General features: G+C 41.1%; 1 protein-coding gene across 1 annotated transcript in view; it reads left to right on the top strand.

The window, feature by feature from the left end:
* LOC140940478 (integrator complex subunit 1-like) overlaps positions 1-22,453 on the top strand; it is a 50,163-nt gene extending 27,710 nt beyond the window's left edge. The window contains exons 30-54 of the mRNA XM_073389453.1: positions 433-506; positions 1,537-1,638; positions 3,242-3,332; positions 3,999-4,047; positions 4,520-4,585; positions 5,112-5,198; positions 6,182-6,277; positions 6,945-7,020; positions 7,123-7,191; positions 9,096-9,227; positions 9,849-10,311; positions 11,512-11,623; positions 12,150-12,261; positions 12,354-12,423; positions 13,131-13,253; positions 13,489-13,618; positions 13,993-14,126; positions 15,502-15,646; positions 16,306-16,359; positions 17,907-18,034; positions 18,781-19,031; positions 19,172-19,242; positions 19,686-19,777; positions 20,199-20,308; positions 22,317-22,453. Of these exons, the coding sequence (XP_073245554.1) occupies positions 433-506; positions 1,537-1,638; positions 3,242-3,332; positions 3,999-4,047; positions 4,520-4,585; positions 5,112-5,198; positions 6,182-6,277; positions 6,945-7,020; positions 7,123-7,191; positions 9,096-9,227; positions 9,849-10,311; positions 11,512-11,623; positions 12,150-12,261; positions 12,354-12,423; positions 13,131-13,253; positions 13,489-13,618; positions 13,993-14,126; positions 15,502-15,646; positions 16,306-16,359; positions 17,907-18,034; positions 18,781-19,031; positions 19,172-19,242; positions 19,686-19,777; positions 20,199-20,308; positions 22,317-22,423 (2,944 nt within the window). The 3' untranslated portion in view covers positions 22,424-22,453. The remainder of the gene's footprint in view (positions 1-432; positions 507-1,536; positions 1,639-3,241; positions 3,333-3,998; positions 4,048-4,519; positions 4,586-5,111; positions 5,199-6,181; positions 6,278-6,944; positions 7,021-7,122; positions 7,192-9,095; positions 9,228-9,848; positions 10,312-11,511; positions 11,624-12,149; positions 12,262-12,353; positions 12,424-13,130; positions 13,254-13,488; positions 13,619-13,992; positions 14,127-15,501; positions 15,647-16,305; positions 16,360-17,906; positions 18,035-18,780; positions 19,032-19,171; positions 19,243-19,685; positions 19,778-20,198; positions 20,309-22,316) is intronic.
* Positions 22,454-26,196: the final 3,743 nt, after the last annotated feature.

Raw genomic sequence — 26,196 nt, forward strand, 5'->3', positions numbered from 1 at the left:
TGATCATATCTGATCAAGGAAATAGTTCTGCGTTTCAGATTGGCTCAAATCCCCCGTTTAATTCTTCATAACCAAGTAACTGCTAACTTTAGAAGACGTTGGCAATATAACATAGGTATGCCTATGCACGCAGCTGCAAAAATTGCGAAATTTGCAAGAAAAATGATAAAAAATTCGTCAACTCAGTGAAAAGCAATGCAAGTGAAAGATTGGAAGGGGCCTGACTAAAACTGCGATTTTTGCGAAAATTTGCGAAACATTGGAAAATCCGCAAAAATTAGAAAATTTGTTGAATCAGTGCCGAAAAGCAGGGGAAGAATTGTTTTAGTTAAAATGTCTAAACAATGAAAGCCCAGACCAGAGCCCAAAGCCAACGAGGAAAACTGCCTTTCTGCAGTCGATTGTTGACATTAGTGTACTTCTGCTTTTCAGCAAACTTCTCCAGCAGCTGGACAAAGCTGCTCAGGAGGACCCTGTGGGGATAGAGGAAGCCGTGTTAGACAAAGGTTAGTGAGCCTGTCGCGTAAATTAATGAAAGAGCTTCATTGGATTGCTTTGAGGGACAATATTATACCGGCTGTATCTGTTAAAATTTAACCCCGAGTGTACTGCCGTTAGGGCCGCGAATTCGCCTTGTATGAGTTTTAGTTCGGGTGTCAATAAACCAGCGACTCATTGTCATGGTCAGTATCTTTTCTTTTGTTTTAGATTCTGTCTTTTTTTTCTAAACCGAAACTGAGAACGACAATTGACGGTCCCTAGTCGGCATTTTACGCACACATGTTTGGTTCCCCTCTTCCCTCAAAGAAAGTAATAGACACGAATTCTTTTGTTACTTTTGTTTTTGTCATAGAGACCCGTAAGACGAGGATGGCTACGAGTACGAGATTTTCTGAGTACTAAGTAGTGCTCCCGCGTGAACCAGCGTCATTTTGGCGGGAAAACGTGGTAGCCGTCGTATTTCCACTTCGAGTTTTTACAAGATTGCCGTAGCGGCGGAAACAAGTTATCAAATGTTACTTAAGAAGATTTATCATTCTGTGACCGGGAGAGGGCTTAACCTCCCTCAATAAAGATAGCAGTGCTGACTTATGTGGTGAATCAAAAGTACAGTGAAGCTTTCTGGCGTGTCAATTTTTTGAGAATACGCGAAAAAACTTGCAGTCAAATCTCGTACTCGTAGTTCTCGTCCTCGAACAAGTTTTGGCGAAAATGTCGCAGTGGCGGAAACAAGGTATCAGCGGTTAGAAATGTTATTATTTTGTGATCGATAAAGGGCTTAACTTCCTTCAAGAAAAACGACCTTGCTAACTTTTCTGATGAAAAAAGTACAATGGAGTTTTCCGGGGTGTCGATTTTTTTAGAATACGCGAAAAATGAAAATTCGTCCTGGTCTTCGAATCTAAGTGTCTCTCCAAATTCCATGCGTTGCGGAGCATGGTAGACGAAGAAGCACTTTGTGGGTTTGCCACCACTGAGGCGTTACTTAGTTAGTCTTGTTAGTCTTCCTTGAGTGCATTTATTGTCTTTGTTTAGGTTACATGGTTCAGCTTGTTGAAGTTCAGCAGCTCCGTGGAGCTGTTGGTGGGGACATGTTCTGCTGTTTGCTGACCGAGGAACCACCTTCTAAGAAAGAAAGTAAGTTTTCATTTCTTTGTAATAGTCGTGGGTACGTATTCAGGGGAGAAAAGCAATTTCCCGAAGTGTCTTTTTCGCAACGCATTATCTGTGATGGACGCGTTCACACTCAAGTGTGTTTCCCGCGGTATTCGACTCGTACAGTGCGTCGCTTACGCTGGAAATTTAATGACTAGTCGTCGATTTGTCGTAAGAAACCCGAGACAAACATTGGGGAGCAAGGGTGGCGCAGTGGTGAGGGCACTCGCCTCCCACCAATGTGGCCCCGGTTCGAATCCTGGCGTCGACGCCATATGTGGGTTAAGTTTGTTGTTGGTTTTCTCCCTTGCTCCGAGAGGTTTTTCTCCGGGTACTCCGGTTTTCCCCTCTCCTTTAAAACCAACACTAACAAATTCCAATTCGATCTGGAACGCACGGACACGTTTCAACGAGTTCTTATGAACTCCTTAGTGATCCGTGGGTAAACAAATTACAATTTACAATTTTTTACAATTTTTACAATTTACAACATCTCGACATCTCGGTAGCTGTCAAGGGTGCTTCCTTGGGAAATACTAGCGTAACCGTAGTTATGTCCCACAGTAAATGTTCGCTGGGAAGGTGCAGTCGTCACACATGCAGTTTTATCAGATCGTTCACTTAGTAAAAGACCTTGTCCTGCAGGAAAAGGCTCATTCTAAACGCAATAAGTTTCTCCCATTGTAAGGCATTTTTGCAATAAGTAATAAGTAAATAACGCAATAAGTTTCTCCCATTGTAAGACATTTTTGCATGTTGTTGGCTATCCCAGAATTTGGACCACGACAATTGAGATTGCGGTCAATTAGCCTGTGAACAACCTCTCCATTTGAGGAAAGGGAGGTAAATATCGGAGGGGATTGGAAGAGGGGGAGTTGGGAAGTTGGGAAGTTGGCGGGGCCTTTCCGCTCTCACTGGTAAGTAGTTGGGGCCTTTCCCCTCTCCCTGGGAAGTGGGTGGGGCCTTTCCCCTCTCCCTGGTAAGTGGGTGAGGCCTTTCCCCTCTCCTTGGGAAGTAGGTGGGGAATTTTCTCCTCTCCTTGGGAAGTGGGTGGGGCCTTTCTCCTCTCCCTGGGAAGTGGGTGGGGCTCTCCCCTCTCCCTGGGAAGTGGGCAGGGCCTTTCCCCTCTCCCTATAACTAGCTAGTCGTTATCCCTTTTTCCCTACCATGGAGTGTGGTCCCAGGCTAGCCGGCAAAACGAGAACGACTTTTGATATACGTCTACAATAGTGAGGAGAGAGCAGGGATCTGTAGCAGGCAGAGATCTTCCGGCCTAAGTTGTTACCGAGACAATACGACACAGCCCACCAGCCCACTGTCTGTATGTTCACCTATCACTAGGGAGGATATGTGGGGAGGAAGACATATGTCTCTTCAAAGATTTGCCAAACCTCCAACTTAGTTTTAATAAGCAAAGGTGATGGGCAAATCAAAGATGGTTCTTCCCATACGGTGACGACAGCGAACAACATTATCTTATTATTTAACCCCAATTTAGTTATTATTACACGGGAGGTTTTGACTAATTTGCAATTCGTATTTTCGAGTTTTCCTGCCCATCCTCATAACCAGCGTTGTGTCACAGGTGCAGATTTGGAGTCCCTGGATGGTGGTATAACTCCGCTACCTCTCGCTACTGCTGCTCCGTCTCTACCTCCTAAAGACGCGTCAATGAGGTTTGGCATTTCGTATTTATTTATTTATTTATTTTATTTTGTAGTTTGTTTAATTTTTGTTTGTTTGTTTGTGTGATAAAATATTTTGTATCTTTATTGCATTTTCTGCTTGAGGCTCAGTATGAAGAAATGGTGTAATCCACTGAAGCTTTCATGCATTTCATTTGGTACTGCTGAGGTAGCATGCCAATACAGCTGCTGGGAATTTTTGGCGGGGAGCGATGAGATGCGGCTGTATTTACAGGCTATCGATGAGGGGAATAGACATTTACGATTTATCCCTCATGCTTTTCCCTTTACCGTAAACTGCCGCTTATAACCATCCCCCCCCCCCCCCACCCAAGTTATAGGTCCATCGGGTTATAAGCTCCCCCTGACAGGTGTCCCCCACCACTGAGCACTGCTATAGCTTGTTTCGAGTGCTTTTCTTATTCCGGTTATAAATCCCCTCGGATTTTAGCCCCTCCGTACATAAGCTCTCCCAACACCCCTTACGAAGATGTATAAGCCTAGGGCTTAAAAGCAGCAGTTTAGTCTACAATATTCTCATTACCCTCATTTTTAATTAAGCTGTGATATTGTATGGAGAAATTACATAGCGGTCACTATTTAGCGCCTAACAGTTAGTCAAGCAAAATCCCTAAAAACATTTGCATGTTGTTTTAGTGTCGATGATACCGAAACCAATCAGCAGATGGCTGCCAAAGTAGTCAAGGTAGGACGAACTTACAGTAACAGTCGTTTAATGTGCGGTGATTTTTTCTTTCTTATTTATTTATGGAGCTGAACATTAACCATTCTCTATTTACTGGGACAAAAAAGGCATTCGATGTATTTTTGATGTTAACGACATGTACGACGTATGTCACATTTGGACTTAGTGTGAGTACTCGAGTTCCATGAGTTCGCCCGTAGTTCAAAGGTTAGAGTGCCCAAACAGTGTTGTGGCGATTTTTGGGTTCGATTCCTTTTGTACTAGTAGACTCGCTTGTTTTTTTCAAGCGACGCTATTTTTCCTTCGTCCCTTCCCATGAGTCCCCACACGCTTCAGCCTAACCCCAGTCTTCTCTCACCCCAAATACACATAAACAGCGACTGGGTACGAGTCTCTATGCAACTCTAACGTAATAATTTTCCTCCTCGCGGAAGCTTAAGGCTACAAAGATGCTTCTCTGTTTGTCTTGTAGATTTTCTTGTCTCCTGAGGATGTTATAACTGAAGAACAAAGGCTCATTGAAAATCGTGTGCAAAAGGTGAACTCACGTTGAATTGAATCTTAATAACTGGGGCCAATAAAAAGTCGTTTACGATGGTCCGCCTTAACCACTAACTTCTTACGTTCAGCTCAGTCAAACTTGGCCCCTGTAAGGTTATCCAAGACAGTCTTGGATTCCTGATTCTAACCGTTAGCGAAATTCCGGATTCCAAGGCCCAGGATTCCGGATTCCACAAGCAAAAGTCTCCCTGGAATCTAGAGTCTGGATTATATTACATGGGTGACAAACTCTTTATTTTATTACCAGACATAATCCGTTACGGTTGACGTAGGTTTTATGTGACTGGCCACATTAAAATAGCATTTTTGTTAATTGCCAAGACAGTTTCAAGATCACGCAGTGAACATCATTGTGAAGTATTGCTTGGTATCTTTCACTTGATGATCACACTTGGCTATTTTGTGGAACAACTTGTTCAAGTACAAAATTTAAAAATGTAACCCCCCAGCAGCACGACGTTTATCTAGTAAGTTAGAATATTGTTCGTTGGATTTTGTTCTAGGCTTTGACCAAGGAAGTTATCAGTGCGAACCGTGGGGAGAATCCACAAGACTCGCTGGCGGAAAACATCATGCACAAGTTTGTCGAGGTTGCTGTGAAAGTTTTTATTCACTAAAACTAGTTTGATAAATTTATTTTGTTTACAAACGGTTACGTAAAGCCACAGCATTCGCATGTTTCAGTCATAACAAATGTAAGTAGCTAAAGAACCTATCAGGTCTTGAAGCAGATTTCTGTCGTCTTCGCTAAGCGCGGGAAAGTATGCATTTGGTGCCAAACGCGGGAAACGAACAATGGCGGGTTGAAGCTTGCAAGAGGTGCAAGGTGATGAATCTGATGCGCTAGTTCGTAGTGATTGACGTTTCGCGAGCAACCGTTTCGCGCGGGTGTGGTTTACCGTAAATGGCCTAATAAACGCCCACTTCCAGATATACGCCTCTTATCTAAAAACACCGCCTGTCTAATAGTCGCCCCCCATGAGAATCACTCCAAAATACTTGGAATTAGCAAAAAGGAGCAAAATCACTCAACCCATTCAGTTTCTTGCTTGATTAACAAGGCTTTGCGGATTTCATCTTGTTATGTGTCAAGTTCAAAACGAGGATGGACTAACGATGGCAACACAATAACCCTGAGCGAGGATTCTAACGTCGATGTTGGATTTTAAGAAAGCGATATGGGTCTCTAGACGGCCTAGACGTATCAATCCGCTATTTTTAAACTTTCGTAATATTTTCGCCGAAAGCAGGTTCTGAGTTTTGTTCAGCTTGTTACAGCTATGAGATTAAACGCCTTTCTCTTTTAAACGCCTCCTATCAACTAATCGTCCCCGCTTGGACCCCTACAATTAAATAGACCCTCTGGGCGTTTATTAGGTCCTTCAAGGTATACTGAAACAGATTTTGACCTCTGCTTCTGTAAGTTTTATATACCAGTCAGTCCAAAAGAGTCGAAAGCAATACAGAAGGGAAGTTTTTCCTTCAAAATAAAAATACTAAATTGGATGCATAATTTCATGCATAATTTCTAAAATCATTTCGTCATCTAACTCTCTTTCCCTGCTCTTTGTAGATCCTAGGTTCAGATCATGGCCAGAAGTTTGTTGATGGATTGTCTAATAAGGCTGCTTTCTCCTGTCCTCTGCTTAGACTTTTCAAGTCAAGACAGGTACCACTCAGTCTGTTGCTGTGCTTTAATCCGTTGATTTTTGATAACCTTTTTCAGCTTTTTAAAGGCCTTGAAGTTCTTTAGAATACATACTCTTTTATTTTTTTTCTCTAAACTTTGAAAACGTTACCAGTCAAAATTGAAACGGAAATAGAGGCAGTCAGCAACGATAGTTGATGGTCTCTCGCGGTCTGAACTCGAGATTTTTTCTAGTATTTTTGAATTTTTCCACGCCTGCGCAGTATTGAAGAGAAGCATCAGCCCAAAGATCAATGGAAAAAGAGATCCTGGCGTAATTTGTTTTCCTCGGTCTCTCGAGTGCAATTTCCCAAGAAACCTTGCCGGATATGGACGTTTTAAAGACCTTCAATGTTCTTGCATTTGCATTAGTAAGTACCAAGAAAGGCATGCTGTTGTAAAAAACAAAATCAGTAATAAACGACAGTTAGTTGTATAGATTTGTATATATTTATGAAATGTATTACATTTTGACATCGTGTCGTGGTTTATAAGACAAGGAAAGTTGTTGAAGAATTAATGTTACTCCTCAAAAACAATTACATGTAAAACAGGAAAAAACGTTTTTGTCTGTCTTAGGCTTGTCATACTTAACAAAGTTGAAAGCAATACGCCAGCTAACTTTAAACTTGTTTTGATTGATTTTTAGACAGCACTGGAAAAGAAAGGCGTGGATTGTAGTTTTGTAAAAACTATCAGTAAGCTTGCCAGTTACAGTCTTAAAGGTATGTCAGTTCCGTGTGTAGTGAAGGGTGTGTTTTTTTCAGTTTCCAAGTATCATACTTCCATTGAGTCCTTAACCTTTCATACCGGTAATCTGTTTGTAGGCGGGGCGTTAGGTGTCGCCATTTCACAGTACAAGAAGCAGCTGGGAATCACGGAACAGAAACAACCAGGCAAGAAAATTGTTCCTGTTTAATTTGAATTCACATTTGGATAACGCGTTTCTTTCCACGGTTGTCATTCCTTTATCCACTGGATTAATCTCTGTCCAGTGGACAACGCAGTTGGTTTCCGTAATATTTGTCCGGCAGATAGTGTTTCACCCTATGGATAGCGCTACCCAACGTTTAAACAACCGGGACCAGGGGTGAATTCAATGAAGCATTTACAAGCACAAGCGTTTTTAGCACAAGTGCAGTTATTGGTTTAGAGTTTGGAAACAGTACAGAGCTTAAGATTTGAGGACGAGTACGAGTACGAGATTTAACTTAAAGTTTTTGCACGTGTTCTCGAAAAAAGGACACCCCGAAAAGCTTCATTTTACTTTTTTTTCACTAAAAAAAGTTAGTACGGTTATTTACACTGAAGGAGGTAAAACCCTCCCCAAAAATGATAAAACTTCCAAAATGATAAAACTTCCTACATTTGATAACTTGTTCCCGCCACTATGACATTAGGGAGCTTAAGCAACGACGACGGCGACGGCAACCAGGACGTCAAAAAAGCAATAGGTTTATTACGCAAAACAACAACTTTGCACGTGCATCACGCTTTTTTGTACATTTCGTCACCGTCCTTGCACGACTACGACGTGAAAATGCCTAATTGCAAGTTTTATGGAGGACGTAAACAAGCGACGACGAATCTCTTTTTCTCTCTCTAAACTTGAGTGCTGTCCTCAAGAAATCAACTCCAGGGAAATTCGCCTACACTTGCCATTTTCAGCAAATTGGAATAAACGAGACAAAGATTGCAAATACGGGAATTCATTTTAAAACTGACGTTTTCGCTGCTGTTGCCGTCGTCGATGCTAAAGCTCCCTATTCTCACTAAAACTCGTAGTAGAATGACGACGGGTATTGTGTTTTCCCGCCAAAATGACGCTGGTTCACGCGTGAGCAATACTCAGTATTGAGAAAATCTCATACTCGTAGTCGTCCACGTCTCAGAATCTAAAGTTCTCTAATAGCTACAATTGTAAATTAAAGGTGTAGACGTTTTAATGAATTGACCCTAGTATCTACTTTCGTCTTGTGGGATAGCTCCTTGGTCTCCTTAACCCTTAAAAGCCCCTGTATCCACATACGAATTCTCCAGACTGATTTCCATACATTTCCTTAAGGAACTATTTTGAGAGACTTTGACAAAACATCAGAGCATTTTCCTTAGGTGATCATTTCAGTAATTGTGATAACTTTTTGTTTTCTTTGTTATGTATGGATGTTGTCAAGAGAAAGTTGATGTTATTCCCTCTTAGGACTGGAAGTGTTAACATAACGTATAGGTTGTGAGGGAAAAAAGGAAACGATCGCCAAAGATAAATTATATGATTGTCACAACAAGTTCTGCTCATCAGCAGCATAAAGGTTTACAGAGTATGAAGAAAAGGGGGTTTTCACATGTCGTCAAGGCAACCATATTAGGGAGCTTAAGCAACAACGACAGCGACGGCTACAGGGGTTCGCCTTGCTTCAAAATTTATCGCGCATATTCCATCTCGTTCAATTCGTCAATTTTTGGCAAATTTTTCTGGAGTTAAATTCTAAAATACTGTATCGAAGTCCAGGAAAAGAATAAGAAATTCGTTGTCTTGTGTTCACGTCCTCGACTATTGCTGTTTTGACGTTCTCGTTGACGTCGCCGTCATCGTTGCCTAAGCTCCCTATTGCTGTTCAAGAACAATGAAACGGCGGCCATGTTGGCGTCCCAAACGAATCCTGTAGGGGTTCCTTAAACGCTTTCTTTTGTCTCCGTGAATTTACATAGATGCTGGCCGCATGGGTGAAAACGCTCTATAAACTTATTAATATTGGTTTACTGTCATACTTGAAGCTTACCAAGATTTTTTCCCCGTCAGATGACACAATCCTCGAACAGCTAGCTTCAGACAACAACACTGGTGACATTGCCCTTGTTAGAAAATTTATTTCCGCCTCAAAAGATCGCGCGGTTAAACCAGAATCTGTTACTGTGGATTCGGCAGTGAAAGGTTTGTTAGAAAGTTCCTTTTCCAGAATTGTTTAATTTGTATTAAAATGGTAAACAAATTTGACTCTAGTCTTCAATAAATGGGTATGAGTATGTAGTGTTCCATCTAAGAGATTTAAATACAGGATGTCTCCTGTTTTCGCGGGTTTAAATTTCCCAGTGTACCTTTAGCTCGATTTTTGTGACGTCATTCGGCTGCCGCCATTACAGAGTTTTAACTTTAAGTTTTCTCGCATAAGAGGTTCTTCAGTACAGCAAATATTCTCCTCCGTCGATTTGTCTTCTTGCTGTTCTTGCCATGTTTTTAGTTAATAGTTCGCCTATTTCTTCCTCGAGAAACGAGTGAAATGTTCCGCCATTTTGTACTCACTACCAAAACAACTAAACCTCGTCCCCAGTTCGTCTCGGTTAAGTGTTTAGTTTTCTGGCAGTTATACTGCACAATTGACGTGAATTTTGACATATCGCAAAATTCTTCAAAAATTTGGTCGACAGTAGCAGGATACGATGAATTATGCGTGGGATTTTAGCCAATCAGAAACAGAGAAATATTTTGAATGAATAATGATTTGTTTTAACTTTCCTTCGTGAATTATTAAGCAGTTTACATTGTTCATTTCAGCTTGTTTGAAAGTGAGGAAAACAAACTCTCCGCTTTTTGAGGATTTGATCCAGGCTATTGTGGAAACACTTATATCTGGGCACAGCAGAACTGACTCGAAGTCCGCGTCTGCAGCATGGACACCTCAGCAGTCTCTCCCCTTGAAAACATGCTCAGAAATCCTTGTTCAGCTGTTGGAACAGTCCAATGACTCTGATCCATCGCTTGATCACTTGGTCAGTGGTCTGTTAGTAGATTGGTGCGAGATTGTAGACCCGGAAATTGTTCATGTGCATCCTCTTCTGCAGAGAATGCTCTTGTTTCGAGACAGACTGAGCATTCCCAGTTGTGATAGGTCACTGACCAGTCACGAAGAGCGCTCGCCGTCCGCGTATCTGTTGAGCTTGCTAACACACCGGGCACGCTGGGAAACCTTGCAGGACTGCTTGGACTGGCTTTTGGGTCATAACGGTGACGAAAACAGGTAAAATACGGCGCAACAGCTAAAAGGTCTCAAAGACCCCGCTAGAAGGTCAAACATTTTGGTCCAACTTGATGTTTGTCACACCCAACGTAAGTGAGCCAAAGATGTTTGATCGGTGTAAGCCCACATAACTCTTAAAACGTATTAGTATAGATTAGTATAGGTAATAGCATGATTTGTAGTGATATTTGGCATAAATACCACGAGTGATATTTCGAAATTGTTTTACGTAATAGAACAGCTCGTTAAATTTGAGACAATTTGAAATATCACGAGTGGTTATTATTTGTTTATACTACTACCTGCAAAGGGTTTGTAATTTTCACATGTGGGTATTTCAAATTAAGCTGAAATATCACTGCTCTAAGCCAATCAAATTGCAGTAATTTCTTATGTAGTAGTATAACCACTGAAATTATGGCGTTCTGATTGGTTGGTTTTACCCGCTTGGGCTTACAGTCGAACCTCTCCACAACGGCCACCTTTGGGACAGAAAAAAGTGGCCGTTGACGGTTGTGGAGAGGTGGCCGTTATGGGGATGTAGGGAGGTAGTATGACACATTTTTCAGGGAGTACAACATGTTTATTGTGCTAACTTCATGCTTGCTGTGTCTCATAATAGTAATCCAATCATATACAATAATTATATACAGATACAATACCCAAAAACTTGACTGTCATCAAAACGGTGGATGAAACAACGAAAGCCAATTATTTAAATGCGATGTCGAGATAGGCAGCTAAACGAAAAAACATGCCCTTCCAACACGATGTTGGACGAAAATGTTTGATCTTTTATCTGGGGCTTAACAATCAAGCATTTGTCCATTACGAAAAATGTTCAATGAAAATGTTTCATTTAAACCCAACATGGGAAACCAGCTAACAGCAAAGTTGAAGAAGGTAGTAAAACAGCCAAGCATGCTCTTCCGCGACGGGGCTGAACAAAGATGAGTGTGTTATTATTTAGCTTTGGTTTGGTTAGGAAAAAAATTATTTATTAACTGGATGAGTGACCTTAAAGGAGGTAGTCTGCTGTCGACGTCTAATTATTTAGTGAACGAATGCTTTATTATCCAGAGCCACCTAAACGGAAACAAGGGATGATGCGTATGTTAACTAAAGGGGTCGTTCAGAATAAGTAAGTACTCTCTCGACTTTCGTTGTTAATTTATTTGTTTCTTTTTCTGTTTTTTTAAGGCTCAACCCAACCGCCGCTTTAGATTTTGTGTGGACGTGTTTCCACAGTCCCCGGCTCTGGCAAGGAAGGGATCAAAAGTCTACTGCTGTGGGCAGCCAAGGAACAAATTCCGTACGTTCATTCATCTTCTTTAATTGCACTTGTATTTGTGGCCGGGCGGTTATATGAAAAAGTTGTTTGGTTACAAATGCAAATTAAGTCTTGCGTTACTTTACTTAGCTTACAAGTTCATAGATAACTTTAAAACCAAAAGAAATGGGTTTTGTTACAGAATGGTTTCAAATACAGAAAAAATTTACAAACCTTTTGAAGAAATGTACCCGCAGTAGCTAAATCAATACTTTTATGTTTATCGGCAAGAAAACGTAACGGCTCTTCGGTCATTTGCGCGCCAAAATTTTTATCGTTGGCAGCGATCAAGGAGTTAAAAATCATCATTTTTGGCTCAATTATCTCACTGTTTTAGTTTATACTAAAACAATTATTCATTTCATTGTCGGTGGCTAGTGATGGATATTTACCCCACTAGCCATCTCCACTTCGGTGAATAATTGTTATATATTATCCTACAACCCTTAGATCCATTTGAGCTTGTGTGAAATACTTCTCTTTTTTTTTCTTTTTCTCTCTCTTGAAGGCTGTGTTTGAAGAACCTGTTTTGGATTTAAATCCAGCCCAGATCTCTTCTCTGACCAGTTTAATTTTATCCGAGCTTTCTAGCAATGTTCAGGAGTGGTGTTTGAAAAAAGGTACGTCAAGTTGATTGCTTCACTTTTGGCATGGGTAAGAGTCTTAGTCTTAGACCAAGAAGACGTATCTTAACTTTTTCTTTTCTTTTAAGGTACCACTTACACTGACTTTCTTGAACAAACGAAAGATGGCAAAACTCCATACGTGTCAGAGGAAATAAGGTACGGATCGAAACGTAAGGAAAAAAGGGGTGAAAGTTGAGAAATGAAAATTGAACTTGAAAAATAAGGAACGGTTTCAGCGGAATAGCAATCGCTCAGCGCAAATCGTTATTCACAGACTGTACACCCCTAAGCCACTTCCATCTCTGTAGTTTTACACTTTGTCATCAAAAAAATTTGTTCTGTTTTTCTCTGCAGAACCTTTTTAGCCTCGGTGAACATTTAAAAATGTAGTATTCTACTGAACTAGTTCGGAGAAACGGTAGTCTCTCTTCTTCTCTTTGGAGATCTCATTAATCCATCGCAATGTTTATTCGTTTGACCATGAAGACCTTGTTGCGAGGTAGTGGTACTGTTAGTAACAAGATTTATACCACGGTTAGATTGCTTTAACAATTATTGCGGGCGACAAGAGGAGCCCGCAATCCTAATCTCCAGGTTGTTATTACGCATGCGTCGCATGTATGCAGCCAGCATTCGTTTGGACTTCGACTAAGAATGAATGGGATGCACAAAACGCAATTTAATCACGCGCGTTTCGACCTTCTACCCCTCGTAGTCTGATCACGCGTGTTTTGACCATCTCTCACGTGAAACTTACGCAAAGCGCAGCGTTGGAGCAAATGCGTTTGGACCTCTGATCGTTGTCGCCCGCACTCCCTAACCTTTGGTTATTGATAGTTTATTCCTTCATCTCTTTATTTTAGAGAGAATGTAGAGCAGTTTGCTTCGAAAGTTATCGCAGCTCGACTTCAGTTAATCTCGTTGTGTTGCCATGGTGACAAGGGGAAGATTCAATCCGTTGTCCGTTGTACATTGAACAGTAAAAGGTATTTGTGTTAGAATTTTTTTCTCTGACCTACAGATTATGGGTCACGCAACGCTCCTCGTCGATCGAGTAGGAGCGTTGCGTGACGTCCCCAAATGATGGCTACGTAGCGTACTACCTGCGTGCAGACGTGTCCGATGTATGTGTCGTTTTTTTGTGTCATGAAATGGAGATAAGGAACGTCTGCACTCAGACTAGAAAGTATGGGATCTTAAGAGCTCTTTTTCTCTCGCTAGGTGGTCGAAATGGCTAACAGCCCAGTTTCTTGTTCAACTTTATCTCGCACAGCCGAGGGTGATGAGGAGTATTAAAGATTTCCGTTCCCTAACAACTTCCGGAACAATCACTCAATCCAGTGTTTGTCAGGTAAGAAATCAAGTCTCCCTTGCATAATTTTTTGTACTTTTTATTTTCTCAATTTCATATAAAATACAATATTTTATAACGCTGACAATAATGAGAGGATAGATAAGATATAATGAAACTTATTTTCTCCAGGCTAAAATAGGAAGTACAAAGAGAGGAAACGGGAAAACTTTGCTTACAATCTGGCAAAGTAGTGCTAAAATCTTTTAAGATTTGTTGTTGTAGACTGACCTCGTTAGCGGGCACGATGGTAACTTCTTCAGACAGTGACCTCATTATTCTCCAAACTGATTCGAGTATCGTTGGTACTATTAATCTTACCTCGGTTCATAGTCCTGTGGTCTAACTTAACTGTCGTTTGACCTTTTCATTAGTTGGATGTCCTGTGTCACCGTGTATTGACAACTCTTGCTGATTCCAAGCCGGGCAAAGAATATGAAGATAGAGCCTATAACACAAGTCTGTTGCTACGGAAACTGGCCTGTCAACATCCCATGCTGCTTCTTAGGTATGTTAAAATGTAGGCTGATTGCCCGGGGAGGGGTGCTTAAGGGAAGTTTTGGTAGAGGGGTGCCGCCGAGGCCTTCAACCCTGATCCTGTTCACAGGGTTCGTACATACTCTTGAATTCTTGAAAAAGTCTTGAACTTTGCTCAGCAATTTTCCAGACTTGGAAAAAGTCTGTAGAATGGAGATAAAGTCTGGAAAAATTGTAAAAAGTGCCTTATAAGTGAAAATTTTTTTCGTTTTGGTCAAATCTTGTCTAATCTCGCCCGTACGTTTGCAGCGCTTCTAGACTTTCTCAAAACCCTTTCCGGTTTCTGCCTTCGCGAGAGTACCCGGCGCCTTCAGCGCTCACGCAGTCGACTTGTGGCAGCCGGTCTAAAGCGCATCATGAAAACCGGCTTTGTTCCTGCGTTTTTAAAGGTCTTCTATTGATCACCTATTTGATAATCTTGAATCTGGAAATGGAAATTATTGTTTTTGAAAAAAGTGTAGAAAAAGTCTTGAATCTTGCACCCTAAAATCTGTACGAACCCTGTGTTTAAGCTTACCACCCTGTTTAAGGCAAGAGACCTGGTTTATGACCCCGATTCATTTCGTTTCGCATACACAATTAAGCAATTTTTCAAGCTTATATCATGGAACTAGATTGTTTTTGGATTTAATTGCTGGTCACACAAATGTAGACCGCTCATCTCCAATTTTCACTCTCTTTTAAAGGCTTCCGATCCAAAACACACCTTGTTCAAGGCGCTAAATAGTGAAATTGTACACCTAGACTCAAGACCCTGAGTGCCATAAAGTATTCAGCGGCGCATACCCGTGTAGGCCAAGTATGCGAATGCTCCCCTCCCCCCTGGGGCTGAAGGCAATATTCCTAACCTTAAATATGTAAAAGGGATCATTAGTAGTATCGATCAAGCAAGGATAAGCAATGGTCTTTGTAGTTTTCTAATCTTTGCACTTTTGGGTCTAAGAAAGATCCTGACAAAATTCAGGCTCGATGTAGGATTTGAACCCTATCCTTCTCGATAAGCGGACGCGGAGTGAGTTAAGTGATTCGGTAGTATGGCCAAAGTCGTTACGTTAAAATGATTCCATTTTGCTTTCTCTATGATCAGGCCCTCTAGATCACTGGGCATTGTCTACCTCCATAAAACCTCTTTTCGCTTTCTTTTTGTTACTCTTGTTATTTTTCAACAGCTCGTTATCAAATCATTCGATGCACAAGTTTGCCTAAGGCACAATGATTCTAAATTTGCCCGCCACGTTGGACAAAACAGGGAAAAAAATATTTGTTGTCTGTGATCTTGTTGTCAGGTGATCGCTTGTACCGGTCTAAATGCTTTGTACTTTATAATCATTATATTATTGTTGTAGGCACCTCCCGATGATAGCAGCACAACTGAGAGGTCGAGTTCATCTCAAATCTAAAGAATTTACAAACCAGCAGCATCTGCTCGTGTTCTCTCACATCTTGGGAATGTTGGATCTTCTCAGGCCCCATATCTTCAGACATGATAAGGTTTGTCTTCATCCTTAGGCGAAAGCCGTTAAGGAATAAGAGAAATTACATGCGAAGGGGTTCATGTAATATGTTATTGTGTATCCGGATTACAATCGCTGCAGCGGTTTTTGTTGTATTGTTGTTGTTTTTTGTTATTTTTTTATTTATTTATGATTTTTGATTTGTTGTTTGTTTGCTTTTATCCATTAAATTGCTAATGAGTTTGAGAAGCGAAGCCGGACTTTCAATTTTATGTCTACGTCCCTTTAACAGTCATTTTTATCGTGAAATTCCCGATCACCAAACCGTAAACCGTAAATAAATAACCTTATAGTTGCCCACTCGCAACTGAACGTCCCATATCGTATTAACACCTCCCCCATGAGTCCTAATTACCTCGTCGCTACTTTCTAGACCAATCAGAATTAAAACCAAACCTGAACGTGACTTGCTGTGAACTGTTTTCCCGCGCTTGGCAGCAACTTCAAGTATTTCTCTTCGAGTTCTGATTGGTTCATTTAATCGCTTCCTTGTGTTGCGATTGGTAAGAGTTAGAGTCAGAGTCAGTTGGTTTTCCTTCTGTAACTAGCCTGCATAACATAACAGGCGCTTCATAAAGCACCTGTTATGCAGGCTATCTGTAACACGTAACGGCTGTTTGAATATTGTTTTAACAGCTAATTCAAGAAGGCTTACGGGACATTTTAGATGCTTACTTTGGTCTTATCCAGGTAAGACAATAAAAGCGGACGCTATTTACAACCCTGCATCAAACGGTACCACAAGGAATTATGTACTGTTGGGTAATCGGCAGTAATCACCTCGATATTGACGATCTTTACAACCCTGCACTAAACGGTACCACAGCGAATTACGTACTGTTGGGTAGTCGGCGTTAATCACTTCATCGATATTAACGATATTTACAATCCTGCACCAAACTGTACCACAGGGAAGTTATGTACTGCTGGGTAATCGGCATTAATCACCTCGCAATGGAATCGCCTTGTAGAGCTCAATCAACGGCGTACCACAGGCTGATTCAGCCTTATAATTTATTGAAAGTGCTGAGAAAGTGTCCCACGGGTCACACATCAGCTGGGCCCGCTTCCTGAAAGGCCGATTAGCGCTAATCCAGGGTTAAAATTTTGTTACATTCTTGTATTTTACCTCCCCTCAGTATGTATTGGTTAGAGTAACATTTTGTGCTATCATTACTGCATCTCGGAGTGAAGGCTCAACGGTATTTTGTAAGCTTGAGTTGCATGTTCTTAAGGCTGGTTTTCACTAGCGACGGAGTCGGAGTCGGAGTCATAATCAGAAGCGTAGAGCTTATGATCTAGTGAAAACAGCGTTCCGATTCCACTTACGACTTCATCGCTTACGTTCCGCTTATGATCTAGTGAAAACCAGATTGTCGGAGTCGGAAGCAGAAGCAGAAGAACCAAACCAATCACAAAGCGTGGGAACGTGCATTCTGATTGGCTTATCCTTCCGCTTCTGCTTCCGACTCCGACAATCTGGTTTTCACTAGCTCATAAGCGGAACGTAAGCGACGGAGTCGTAAGCGGAGTCGGAAGAAAATGGAAACGTTCTGATTCTTCTGACTCCGATTCCGTCGCGCTTATGACTCCGCTTACGACTCCGATTTTTGATTTTCACTAGGTCATAAGCGCTCTTACGACTCCGCTTACGACTCCGACTCCGACTCCGTCGCTAGTGAAAACCAGCCTTTAGAGAAGAAAACTTTACATAATTTGGCTTAATCCTGGGTTCAAATTAACCATCTTTCGAGGAACCGGGCCCTGGGTTCCAATCACAAAATCAAGCGTTAAAACCAGCTTGTATTGCAAATACAAACAGTACCAAAGTTAGTACTTCTCAGTAGCTTTCATACTTATGGTCGCACTGTAGGGTACCATCCAGTCGTATTGTACTGGCCCGGGTTGTTCAAAGCTGGGTTAAGATAACTCAGGGTTAGTGTGAAATTTGATTTCAGATATGAAAGCTTCAAAAAAGGCTGCAATTTGATGATGGGTGCTCTAAAAAGAATAGAGAAAATTATCTCAGAAAAACCTTTTGAACAAAAGAAAAAGAAACCGAGGTTAAAATTTAACCGGGGGTTAGCACCGGTCGGCCACGAAGGATCTCTGTTCAAACGCTTCTTTAACGCTGGGAGAAATATTGTGTGGCGATAAGTTGTGTTCTGTTACGTAACACTCAGTTTGACTTTCGTTTCTTTCTTTCATTTCTTTCCTTTTGTGTGGCCCTCTTCCAGGCCGGATGTCTGCATAACAAAGAAGTAGCTGCTGTTGTGACGAAATTAATGGCGTTTCTTCATCATTTCTGCGCCGAGAGTCCGGATCATGCTTTTTCAATCCTTCATAAGCGAGCTCCGTTATTTCAGTAAGTAACAGAGTTAATTCATCGCCTGTGAGTAGACTAAAGAGGTATGTTTAATTGATCTGTTTCTTGTAGAATGGTCTCTGTACTACAAGATCTGATCTCCACCTTCATGTTGCGCTCTTAATACGTAAAAAGCTCCCGTAACAAGAAATTCGCCTCTTTCAAATGTGTGGGAGAACCAATTGCCTGCTTTGGGTAAGAGCTTTGATTGGTCAATGGTTGCGTCAGAAACCATCACATTATCATGATAAAAAGAGACCGTTTACGCATTCCTTTGAACAAAGGCGCCGACACCAGGCATGATTGGACAAAATACGGTGATACGTATTGCCTACCCAGTCGCGCCTCCACCTCGTTTCATTGCTTGTGTTCACTGAAGCGGAACTGAATACAGGAAATACAGGTCTACTGTTACCTAAACGGTCCCAGAAGTTCAAGATTGATTTTACTTAACCCATAAAATTTATTCTTGACTTCTGCGCAGTATTACAATCTAAGTTTATTATTTTCTTTTGTTTTCTTTGAATCCATTTGGCAGCAATTGTGAGAAACTGTTTCACGGGTTAAGGAAAACTACTCTATTTCTGAAAACCTATGCACATTGTCTTAAAAATAATCATAGTTAGTCTTTGATGAAGAGGTTAACATCAAAAGTCGTTTACAGAAGGGTACTTGAGGTTTCTGTGGCAAGTTGTTCATATCGCCACTTTTCTTCTAAATTTGACAATTGCACCTGTTATTCTCAGGGACCTGTTACAAGATTTTCCTGCCCTCCCCTCCCTCCAGTGTGTTGTTAGCGCGATGTCACTTACCTGGACTCCGCACTACGAGGATCAATTGACACCAGTCACCACTCAGGAGGCCTCAGATGAGGGCGCCTCCACGAGCATCCAATCCAAGGTCCGGTCCATTATCACACCACCCGAGAATGTCACGTGGTCAACTGCACAGCTCGCTCCTTTTGTACAACGGCTTGCCCCTGGCCAACCAGTTGAAGGTAGAGTGTTTTAAATTGTGTTTACAATAAAGATAATAATTAACAATAATAATATATGTTCTTTAGCTAAGGTAAACGCCTTAGCTAAAAGGCTGTTATCGACTGAAAGAATTTTGACCTCTGCTTGTTTTTAATCACAGACGTGTCGAAGGTTCTTGTTGATTTAGACGAAACCTCTAAACGAAGAGTGGACATTTTAGAACATTTTGTGGTGAGTATTTTTCCTTGTCTCGTACGGCTTGGCATATTCTGTTCCCAAGATAGATATAAAGAAATGATTTAGCCTTGTTGCTCTAAATTGTGACCATTCTTCCAAAAAAAGATACGGATGAATGCTGTTTGTTGTTGTTGTTGTTGTTGTTATTGTTGTTGTTATTGTTGTTGTTAAATATTCATCCAAAATATTTCTCCGTTTCTGATCCATATCAGCCGGTTATTACTATATATAAAAAAAAACGAGGCAGTATTCGCCACAATTGGAAACTTACGGTTTTGCATGTCCGTTGTATCATACTCAGCCTACTCCAACAACTGTTTATCATTGCGGTTTTTACGTGAAAATTCCTCCAAATTACATTTTATTCGTTTGTTGTTGTATTTCTTCACAGTGTACAGTTAAATACTTGGTACTGAAGTACTAGTTGTTTTTTTTAGCCCCATTTGGTTCGACTTCTCTCAGATGCCACAAGCAGTCATAGGACCCAGGCCCACACTCTTCTCCTGCGACATATTCGACAGAGTCCTGGGTGCGGTTATGTTTTTCTCTACTAATGCAGTGTTTATTGCGGGCTTCTCTTGTGGCCCGCAATTCTAATCTCCAGGTTGTTATAACGCATGCATCGCATATATGCAGCCAGTATTCATTTGGACTTCAACTAAGAATAAATGGATCGCACAGAACGCAATTTGATCACGCGCGTTTAGACCTTCTATCACCCGTTATCTGATCACGCGTGTTTTGACTATGTGTCACGTGAAACCTACGCAAAGCACAGCGATGCAGCAAAAGCGTTCTGACATTCGATCGTTGTCGCCCGCACTCTGTAACCTTTGGTTATTACTAGATAGTATAACGTGTTTTTGTTTTAGGAATATTTCATAAGAGTTTGTATTAAGCCAATTTTTCAACTAATTGAACTTTTTTGGTGCTTCTTTTCACTGTCACAGAACTGCTCACAAGTTTGTGGACGCGTACATGGATTGTCTGAACAGCTCAGAGCCTGAGGTAGTTTTGACTGCTGCAAAATTCCTACCCGAATTTGTTGTTCTGGACAACGGTAAGCAAACCCTTAATTATAATCTGATATTTTCTCGCTTGTGAACTGACGGCTGGCCACCCAAGCTATTCCAGAAATCATTTCGCTTAAAGCTTGGTCCCATTCTCCCTGTAGTTTGTGGAGTTGCAAATAGGCCATATCCGAGTTGCAAAAACCCTCAATTTCAAAATGAGGTCAAGTGGACAACCTTTCTTGTGAAAATGAGTGTTATTTGCATGAGAATGAAAAATCATTTCTATATAAAAGGCTGAACACTTAACCTCGTTTTGATACAGAGGCCCGGAAGAACTTGGAAATGGCCTAGCGTTTGCAATTCGTCAGGTTCACACCGGTAAGGAGACTATCAGTTGGATAATTCGTGAATTTTATTTACAGTGAAATTAACTCTGTTTATAATTATTGATAAACATTGCCATCATCAGGGTCTTCTTCGGGTGCTTTAGTTTGAGACTGCTAACTTACTGTTCGCCATTCATTAGTCTCACACCTCATCAGGTCCATTTCCGGGGGGGAAGGGGGTACTCCCTATAATGGCCCAAGCGGGGAGGTTCCACCCTAAGGGGTACCTTTGTGAGGCCTTCAGAGGTATATGAAAAGAGGGATTTTACCATTGTGTATGAAAGGGTAGGAGAACCTGTCATTGTGGTCTCTAAAAGTGCCTAAAAGGGCTAATAGACGCATTTTATGGCGACAAGAAAACTCCCTTGTTAAGTGATTTATTCATAAATACGTCATACTGGCATGAGGACTGAACCGCCGATTTCCTTGGAGATGCCCCCTCCCTCCTGGTATTAAAAAAGAGACGGTACCTTTACAGCATTTAAAAGGGATGCAAAGATCTAAACTAGTTATGTGGAAGGGGTACCATTTATCAATAGAAGGTATACGAAAAGAGTACCTTTTCTATCAAAAATATGGCATATAAAAGGGTAAAGGGTTGGACCTCGGGGCGGAGCCTCGCAGTACAAAATTTTGTTGTGCATACCCCCTCCCTCGGGAGGGAACTTTTACCACTAGCTGATAAGCAAAGGCATTTTTGAGCGACGCATGTCAACCGGAAGTGAGGCTTTTTCCCTTTTAACCCTTTAAACCCTAATATCAAAATTCAAATTCTCATTTGTTGTCCCTATATGTTTTCAATAGAAGCAGTGGGCAGAATTTGTTTAAGTATCAGTTAGATTCATCTTGTGTGATCAGGCCCTCAATTCTCATGACCACTGTGTTTTATAAAGCAGTGATATTACAAGGAGAAATTTGACGCTGATCACTCTTATGCCTTGACGCTACCAAATGTCTGTTGCTAAGTGTCTTCACTAGATGTAGATGCGATTTGCCCGAAAATTTTGACAAAACCTCGTCCCAGAAAGTCCAGTTGTGGTTAACGTCCATCGGTCAAAAACGTCTTTGCCTAAGCTCCCTTAAAAAGGGCTGTTTACAGGATGGTTTCCTCCATTTTATTCGAATGGTTTTTTTTAGACTGTTCACAGTCCCCCATTTTTCAGTAAGATCGTCGAGATCGGGCTCTTACCGGTACGGGCGGCCAACTTGGTTTCATATGTTTCGAGTCTAGCCAAGCGAGGAGTTTCAAATCTACTTAGAGGGCGGGGGACGGTTTGGGAGGAGGCAGGAATAAATATAACCCCCGACGTCCGCCCCCCTCGGTACAGATGAAACCAAGATGGCCGTCCGTATCGGCAAGCGCTCGATCCTGACGATCTTACAAAAAAAAAAATAGGGGAATGTGAATAGTCCATGGTATTTTAAGCACCGTTTTTATCGATAAGTGTACGTGCCTCGCTTGTAAAGACAAACGGTACACTAAAGTTCAACTATGCATCATCGGATTAGCGAGAACTTGGCTGCGGTAGATTGCGCTGAAATCGTCGTCTGTTAACACGCGCGATTTTGGGTTGCAACCCGGAGCGTAGGTCGACTTTCAGGTCGCGTAACAATCGCCGGTGTGAACGGCTCTCTCATGTTCAACTGATTTGTCGTTTTCTGTTTCTAGAACACTCCGACTCGTTACTCCAAAAGATGTTTTCTTTGGCAGTGTACGAGGCCCAGGATGTCGGCATCCCCTTGTTGCAAAGTATTCAGCTTCTTAACTTGCACTGAAATGAGTCTTCTAATAAATTGCTTTACAATAACCGCGATTCTTTTTGTTTGTTTCCTTTTGTAAATTTTCCGAAAGCAACGACTATTTAAATCATTTAAAAATACTGGAACCTGTGTCAAATGAGAGTGAAAGTAACTTTGACCATTGCGCTGGATTTCACTTCTTTGTGATCGGCCGAGATATCTGGCTTAATAGTTCCTCTTCAGTAGCTTCCTCAGTTCCTCAGGCTTTTCTCTTGTTACGGCGCAGTGGAAGGTGTAGTTTTTCCTCTTTCCTTGGTGCATTGCGTTTCATTCGTTTCTATGATTAGAAGGCTGTCTCAACAACGTGCAATTGTCCAATGAAAGATTTTCAAAGAGAAAGGGCAAGCTTGGAATTGAATGAGTTATTATCGCAAATTTAAAGATTTTACTGGTAAAATGCAAACAAACAAACTACCAGTTTCGCATTCAAGTGCGTTACCAAAAACAGGAGGTCTGATAAAAAAAAGGTCTAATCATTCTATCATTTTTCGAGTTCGAATGTGCAGCCGGTCGACTTCAATCTCATTTTCGTTTACCAAAACACTAGTGAGAAGGTTTGCAGTTGCGTTTATTCGATCGATGCCAAGGAAGGAGTTGACAAAACATCGAGGCTGTACATCCTAGGACGTACAATGCACTGGTTATGACAGGTCAACATAAATTTCTCATAGACCCATAACTATTATCGAGCGAGAGGGGCTGATAAATTGCGCGTATCCAAGAATTTTGTTAGTGCAAGCTGACCGCGACTTAACTCTATTTTATCTCAAACCAAGGCAGCAAGAAAGTTTACGTTAAAAGAATCAGTTAGAATGTTCGGAACGGTTAACGAGTTCTCGATAATGTTTACAGTTCTCTTTTAGTCAGGTGTACAGATAACAAATTTCAAAACTCGGGTACTTTTAATATTTATTTTAAGCGGATGTTCATTGCATTCGTGTGACATCAGGTGACATTAAATGTGCACATTGATAAGAATCTTCGTCAGACATTCTATATCAAAAGCGGAAATCAGTACTTAAGTAAATTATACCTCAGATATAACAGATTCAAAGCTTTTCCGTCGTCTGAGACTCGTCTGTAAGAAACGGTTCTCGCACGCCGTCAAAATGGTTTGAACCTTTGAATTCAAGAACAACTTGTGTTTTCAGTTTCTAGTGTGGCAGTTGACATTTGTAATTATTCCTCCTACTGGAAACTTTGTCTCTTGGTCATCGCAAAGGTCAAGACTTGACTGCATCCAGGGGCGTTTACTATGGTGATTGAATTTCTGGATTTTAGATTGATTGCTGGTACAGCTCATCTTAGTGAGAAGTTTCCAGAAAAATGGAAAAATTTCCAGAGGGTTTCCTTTCTCTAAATGCAACTGAAGTGACGGAATATCCCAAACTAGGTCAGTAGCTCTTCAGACATGGTCTGTGATTGAAAAACAAAACAATAGATGATTCAACACAAACAATACCCCTAACCCTAAAAAAAAAGAAGCCAATACTTAAAGAGGCCAATGAAAATAGATGTCTGGAAGAACTACTGTATTACTCAAACTAGCTCTAAACCACTGTTTATACTGTCCTTTATAGTTCGCCCTTTGTGACTGGTCAGCTAAGTCGGCCGTCTTCTCCTTCGCGCTGATTCGAAGAGGGGTGGGTCAACACATTACCCGGCACATTACTAGCCTTGTTTGCTCGGTTACGCAACCGTGGGTTTTAATCAAGATTACATCTTTCCAGCCCATCACTGTTCTTATTCTCAGTAACAAGCCTATAAATCCGAGGGAAAATAATTCGGTCAGTAACTCCTAGTGGCCGGAGACTGCTTCAAATTCGCCTAGTAAGAGGTATTTCTCGCCACACGCATCTTGTATTGTATATTGTAACCCGTTTTTTTTTTTGCACTTTTCGCAGAACGATGTGTTTGAGTGAAGACGAAGCCGTTAAGTCCGCGAGGGACTCGGTCTAGTCATTCTAGAACTGTTCCATTCCATCCGGTTGTTTTGTGAAAATAGTAAACGCTCCCGGGGAGGCTTTCATTACTGCACGGAATCACTTCTTTTTCTAAAAAAGAAATCTTCTTGTTGATTATGTAACCACAAGGATCACATTCATTTCATCCGCTTCGCTCGCAGTTTATAAGGCATAGTATGACTTGTATCCACATTCCCATATTCTCGTCGCCCTCAGACATCCTTGCCTTTTTTTAAAAAAAAAAAATTCGTGAAGTTAGCATGGCGATGAAAAGAGTCGGCGTACAGAACATCGATACCACGCAGGTGCAAAGGCAATAGTCATAAGCAAACCAAGCGGGCGATACGTCCGGTCTTTATAATCCATAGTTTTTAGGGGTTTGCCCACTGACAAAACACCATTAACACAGGAATCCAGTGAAATCTTAACATTTATAAATCATAGTTTAAATATAACATCCACACGGGTTTACAATCCTCCATTCTGCACAACGGTTGAAGTTTTCGTGACCGCATCGCTATGGCTTGGTGTTCCAAAAACTCGCTGTCTCGCTTCGTGCCACATGGTTTTACACAAGTCCTGTTGCATTTCGTTAAAAACGTGTTTCTCTACTTCAGGAGCGAGTTTTTTGTAAACCTTTCCTTTTCGCTGCAAGGTTGGCGAATTTTCATTGCATAATCCTTCAGCGACTTGTAATAACATGCTACTTTGTCGGGCTGCCTCGGTTTTACAGGCCTCTGAAATTCTGACGAAGACATTTTCATTACTGTCTGGCTCTTCCAATTCAAACGAAAAGCTCCTTCCCATTTTTTCCAGTGCTTTTCTGCGAAGCTCTGTTCTTTCTGACTCGCTAAGTAACCTTGTTTCCTCTAGAAAAACCTGCTCGCTGCTTGTCGTTTCATTACGATCCATGCTGTTTGCATGCTCTCGTAACATTTACGTTTTTGCTGCTGTACACTCCGGAACTTTCAAAACAGAAAACGCTAATCTGCATAGTAAGCCGGAGTCTTGAACGTCTGTTTTGCCTCTGATTTCCATAACATAATTACATTCTTTTGTTCATTGATCTTCGTGATATCTATTGAAATATTCTCAGTTCCTCTGAGGGCACCTTCAACCTAGCTTTTCCCCGAGTACGCGATACCGCAAGGCGATCCGGTAATCATAAAATCCAGTTTTGCAGCGGAATTAAAATGTTTTTACCCAAGCAAACACGAATGTTATAAGTATTGTTGATTGCACGATAACGAAATAGGTTTGAACTCTTGTCGACCTTGTCCCTAGGGTACGCTGAGGACAAAGACGTTGTAATTTCAGACACAATGTACATTTAGTAATTTAGCTGCAAAGTACTTGGCCTATTTTGTGACAAGCACAAGCTCGCATTCTTTGTTTTCGGCAAGCTTTGATGTTTGAGTGTTAAGAGTGTGTTTTTTGAGTGCGAAATGACAAACTATGCGTTGTGATCGACAGAGCCCTTGTTAATTCGATCTTTACAGTAAGTAGCACTCTATCAACGATAGTCATTTAGGACCTATTGAAAATAGCGATAAACATCCAGTATATTGAAACACCTGCAAATGGTATTTAAATACGGATATCGAGCCCGGCAATTTCTTGGTTTTACTCTCGTAATAGCAGCATTTCACGTTGTTGAATTGAACCGGCAATTTAATGCTTTTTTAAAAATAAAAACAATTCAATGATAAATTCAACTAAAATGTTTGGTTATACTGAGCGTCTAGAAAACTAAAAGTGAAGGTAACAAAAACAACGACAGTTATT

The sequence above is a fragment of the Porites lutea genome, chromosome 6, assembly GCF_958299795.1.
Source record: "Porites lutea chromosome 6, jaPorLute2.1, whole genome shotgun sequence".
Taxonomy (NCBI): domain Eukaryota; kingdom Metazoa; phylum Cnidaria; class Anthozoa; order Scleractinia; family Poritidae; genus Porites; species Porites lutea.